The 5,166-nt window shown below is 38.6% G+C and overlaps 3 protein-coding genes across 3 annotated transcripts in view; all 3 read right to left on the bottom strand.

Annotated features, from left to right (window-relative positions):
• Positions 1–8: 8 nt before the first annotated feature.
• LOC103395627 (olfactory receptor 146-like) lies at positions 9–911 on the bottom strand (the record flags this gene model as incomplete). Its single annotated transcript, XM_008333388.3, has 1 exon — positions 9–911. A coding segment is annotated over exon 1 (885 nt), but the record flags the coding sequence as incomplete, so codon positions are not given.
• Positions 912–2,496: 1,585 nt separating this feature from the next.
• LOC103395753 (olfactory receptor 4Q2-like) lies at positions 2,497–3,564 on the bottom strand. The gene has a single exon (XM_008333544.3). The coding sequence runs from the start codon at positions 3,470–3,472 to the stop codon at positions 2,525–2,527; it is 948 nt and encodes a 315-aa protein (XP_008331766.1). The 5' UTR covers positions 3,473–3,564; the 3' UTR covers positions 2,497–2,524.
• A 539-nt stretch (positions 3,565–4,103) lies between these two features.
• LOC103395628 (olfactory receptor 52N5-like) overlaps positions 4,104–5,166 on the bottom strand; it is a 2,182-nt gene continuing 1,119 nt past the window's right edge. The window contains 1 exon segment of the mRNA XM_017041625.2: positions 4,104–5,166. This exon segment is cut by the window's right edge and continues 30 nt beyond it. Within this exon segment, the coding sequence (XP_016897114.1) occupies positions 4,755–5,166 (412 nt within the window). The 3' untranslated portion in view covers positions 4,104–4,754.

The following is a 5,166-nucleotide window of genomic DNA, read 5'->3' as shown; positions in this document are numbered from 1 at the left end:
ATTTCTTTCGACTGTACTCCATATATAACTGGGTTGAGGCTGCCGGTAATAATGTGAAACAGAATGGCCATGAGTTTTCTGTACTCTGTCGTCTCAGGGAAGCGATGGAGAACAATGTTGGACAGTCCACAAAACACCATAATTAGAAACAGCACCAGGTGAGTGCTACAAGTCTGCAGGGCCTTACTGTTCAGTGACTTGTTCTTACTGGTTAGACAGACTATAGTGATTCTAGTGTAGGTAAAAACAATGCTGCCAATAGAAGCTGTGAACAGAGCCACAGTGAAGGTGAGGCCATAGACATTATTTATGACCACACTGTCACAGGAGAGTTTAAACAGTGAAGCATTGTCACAGTAGGACCCTTTGATCAAAGTCCTGCATCTGCTGAGTCTTACAGTCAAACCAAGTAAAACAGACACTAAGACTAAGGCCACCCCCCAGGCAGAGACCGTCAGCTTGATCACCATTCTGTTGGTCATTATGGAAGCATAACGCAGTGGTTGACAGATGGCCACGTATCTGTCAAATGCCATAATGATGAGAATGGTGTGAGTGGTAGTGCCATACATGTGTGTGGTGAAAGCTTGAACCACACATTCATAATAACTGATGAGTCGTTCAGAGGAGGGTCGCAAAATGTCTAGCAGCAAACGAGGCACTAGGATAGAATTTCCCAGAATGTCATTTAGTGGTAGGTTGGAAAAAAGCAAGTACATTGGCTGGTGAAGACTTTTGTCCACAAAAATCAGAACCACAATTCCTACATTAGTAACAATTATGAAAATGTAGGAGAACAAGAAGATCAGGAACGTTGGATATGTCATTTCTTCAGAAAGAAGAAGCCCCTCCACTTGGAGTGTGAAACTGTTGTACGTGTAGTTTTCCATCATCCTGAAAAACAATCAGAAATAATTCTAAGTGATTATAACACCATTGCAGTTAAGTAATTAAAAGCTAGTTATAGTATGTTAGTTTCATAATTGCTGTGCAAACATTTTCATATTCATTAAAATGTAAAAATCGACTAATTCATGAAAGCCACCAAACCATTATGTCAACAGCCAAAAATGTTCAATGTTCAAAACATTTTAAAAATTAGATTAATTCAGTCAGTAATCAGAAAACAGAAAAAGCAAATAACACTCACATTTACTGCCTCACCCTAATATTCTTTGTCTCCACCCTCACCACTGGCAGTGGCAGTTCACACTAACACTGAATCTGAATCTGTGCTGATGTTTTATAGATGCTATTATCATTGGTCAGCTAACAATCCTCATCACCTCAGATAAACAATGATGCAAGACTTAGAGGAAGGAATGAGTATTTAGAAACAGAATGTCCTAGACTTGTTTAAAATGCAGTGAAGTGAGAAAGTTAAAAAAAAACTACTGTGAACCTTCATTTTAAAGCAACAAGAAACATTTTTGGTTCTCTGTAAAAAGGCATTTATCATGAACACCCCATCCCTATTATTTTAAAGTAATTGGAAGCCTGAACAAGGTGGGAGCAGGTCGTGCATCAGAGGATGGATGGGTAGACCTCTGGCAGGCTGAGCCCCACTGCGTCACCTTCCTGATTTGGGGTGGTGTATAATGTCATGCAGCTGAGTGAGTGCACAAACCTGGCAACAGCAGGGATCCTGCCAAATGCCCAGGATATTGGATCTTGATATCAACAGCCACAGCACATTACATGCACCAACCTGAGGCCAGACAGACAGACAGACAGACAGACAGACAGTCAGACAGTCAGACAGACAGACAGTCAGACAGACAGACAGACAGACTGATACCGTATTTTTCGGACCATAAGGGCGGGCATACATTGTATGGTTTTAGCCAGTTTTGACCCGATTTTTGAGACATACAACCTGGTGACGCTTGGCCCAATTTCACGTTTTTTTTCGGGCGTCTTTTTCGGCAAAGTGTACAGGGGTAACGAGGGCCGATTATCTGTTCCTGAACCACCGTCGGACGGTCGGAAGAATTATATTAATTACATTATAAGGCGCAATATCAATGTCAGTTGTGCAACCTACAGTCTTGGTATGTGGTGGACAAATAAAAGTGTGTCACGGTAGATAAAGGTTTTCGGCCCATGTATATAGTACATATAAGTATATGGTAGTGTAGTACATGTATAATGCCATATATGTGGTTATTGAAGGAGATGGACACATTTCAAATTTGATCACAAAATGACTTTGAGGACATTGCGTTTGTTGAGTGCGTGAAGCAGCCAGACAGTGTGTGACATGAACATTTCATGAAGATACAGAATCAGACAGGTTAGACTTTTATTGTTTGTCATTAAACAACATAACACATTTAGCATCTTCAGAGGCCAATTGAAGATGGTTGTCAAATTCAAAATGTATTAATAGAAGCAGTGATTAATGCTGATAACAATGATTATAATATTAATGCTTGTCAGTGTTAATAATTAAATTATTAAATAGATCCTGTTTGACAACCATTGACACAGAACACAGCAGTGCAATCCTGAATCACATGTAATTTTACTTAATGGTTGTGCAAAGTTTCTTAGACTTCAACAGTTTAGAAAAGAAACTGCGTATTTCTTTGGACTGCACTCCATAAATAACTGGGTTTAAACTGCTGGGAATAATGTGGAACAAAAGGCTGGCGAGTTTTCTGTACTCTGTGTACTGAGGGAAGCGGTGTAAAATGATAATAGCAAAGCCACTAAATATCAGCACCAAATATACAACCAGGTGAGTGCTGCAGGTCTTTAGAGCTTTTGTGTTTAATGACTTATTCTTACTGGTTAGACATACGATGGTGATACTACTGTAGGTCACAATGGTGCTCCCTATAGAGGCTGTGAACAGGACAACAGTGAACGTGAGGCCATAGACATTATTAATGAAGACACTTTCACAAGAGAGTTTAAAAAGATTGGGGTTGTCACAGTAAGGACCTTGAATCCGTGTTCTGCACCGGTTCAGCCTTATGGTCAAACCAAGCAGAATACCAACCAAGACCAAGGCCACCCCCCAGGCAGAAGCTGTCAGCTTCATCACCATTCTGTTGGTCATTATGGTTGCGTAGCGCAGGGGATTACAGATGGCCACGTATCTGTCAAAGCCCATGATCATGAGCACAGTGAGGCTGGCCGTTCCGAACATGTGTGAGGTGAAAGCTTGAACCACACACTCGTAGTAACTGATCAGGCGTTCAGACGATGGACGCACCATGTCTAAAAGCAAGCGAGGCACCATGATAGAGTTTCCTAGGATGTCATTGAATGGCAGATTGCAGAAAAGCAGGTACATTGGCTGATGCAGGTTTGTATCAGCAAAAACCATGGCAGCAATGCCTATGTTGGTGAGCATTATGAACAGGTAGGACAAAAGGAAAAAAAAAAAAACAGGGTAGAAAGAGCCCTGTGAAACATTCAGGCCTTCCAGCTGGAGCATGAGGCTGTTGTAAGTGTAGTTTTCCATCCACCTGAATTAGAAAAGTACTTTTGTTAGCTCTTTAATGATTTTTTATTAATTGATTGAGTAAATAATTACCAAATATAACTTACAACAGGTAAATATCAGTACACAGTACAACAGGTGATTAAGCAAGATAAATACAAATACTGAAACTGAAAGTGCTTTACAAAAGTAGCACAGGTGTTTATAGATATTGTTATCACTATCATTTTTATTGTTGTTATCTGTCAGTTGTTGATGCAGAAAATTAGTGTAAATATTTAAAACCTTTAAAGTCTCTTGGCTTCCTAGAAAGAAGGTTGTTTTTTTTCTCTCCTGTTAACAATATTATTTCATCCTTACAAATCACTACGGTTTCCTTCTGTTTTTTTAACACAAACATTAAAAAAAGAATAATTCATTTAAAGCTAAGAAAAGTAGGTATACCTTCAGTAGTGTGTTGTTTTTGTTCAGTTGCTAATGTTGAATCTTGGAGTCACAGTGAGCAGTATATTCTCTAATGAACTGTTTTATAGCCTCAAACTTAACTTTAGGGAATTGACTCATCAGTACACGTTAACATTGTCGTCTTAGGATGATGAAATACACCTTTGTGACTGGAAAAAATATTTTTTTCTTTCAGTTCAGTCCTTGACATGCATCAGTGATTAGTTATTTTATTTGGAATTTGGTTTGCATACATAGTTAAACAAAAGAAATTCTCATATTAAGTGAATATGGATAATGAAAAGAAGTTAACCAAACAGTATTACACTTCATATATGTTAGATTTATTTTTGAGATGGAACTCACTGCTACTTTGTGTTGATCATTAGGTAACTCAAAAATATGACACAGACATACAAAAAAGAGAAAGTTGACACCCAAATGCTGTTTTTCCCCTTTTACTTGATCGTTTCAGAAGGGTAACAAATGGCACACAGGAGGGTATTGACCCCAGGTACAGAACTGTTGGTCCAGAAAGCAATCAGAAAACAGGGATGGAGGAGGCCAGTGCCAACATGTAGTGACAAAGATTATAACTTGCATAGAGCATGTTGAAACATACACTCAAAAATGGAAAACACAATTTTAATTTTTTTTTTTTTTTTTGAGGTAATTTACCAAATCAAAGGTAAATGACCTCAAAGTAGATTTGCTGATCACTGCAGCCATGTCTTCACTTCATGCAGTAAAAGGTGGAAATGAACAGAGAAAATTATTATTTTATTAAAATAAGACAAAAGGTACTTTTGGAATGGTATGTAGCTGAACATACTAAATTTGTGGAGACGTATGGAAGCAATTATAAATGTTGGTCTCGATTCTTCTTGGGCCTGAATATCTTATATAAATATGCACAAATCTCTTTGGACTGCATGCCGTAGATAACAGGGTTAAGACTGCCTGGGACTATGTAATACAAAATGGCAATAATTTTTCTGGTATATGTGAACTCTGGAAAACGATGCAAAATAATAATAAACAGTCCACTCAGCATCATGATCAGATACAAAACCAAATGAGTGCTGCAAGTCTTTAAGGCTTTACTGTTCACAGACTTGCTTTTACTGGTCAGACAGATGATGGCGATCTTGGTATAAGTGAGAACCATGCTCCCAATTGACCCTGAAAACAGGACGACAGTGAAAATGAGGCCATAGATGTTGTTAATAACCACACTCTCACAGGAGAGTTTAAAGAGTGCAGCGTTGTCA

The sequence above is a fragment of the Cynoglossus semilaevis genome, chromosome 19 (assembly GCF_000523025.1).
Source record: "Cynoglossus semilaevis isolate Cse_v1.0 chromosome 19, Cse_v1.0, whole genome shotgun sequence".
Lineage (NCBI taxonomy): Eukaryota > Metazoa > Chordata > Actinopteri > Pleuronectiformes > Cynoglossidae > Cynoglossus > Cynoglossus semilaevis.
This window is presented reverse-complemented; position numbering and strand designations above follow the sequence as displayed.

What these genes read in the sequence shown, in the direction of transcription:
- LOC103395753 (XM_008333544.3), bottom strand. Translation starts at nt 3,472, where the DNA reads ATGGAAAACTACACTTACAACAGCCTCATGCTCCAGCTGGAAGGCCTG.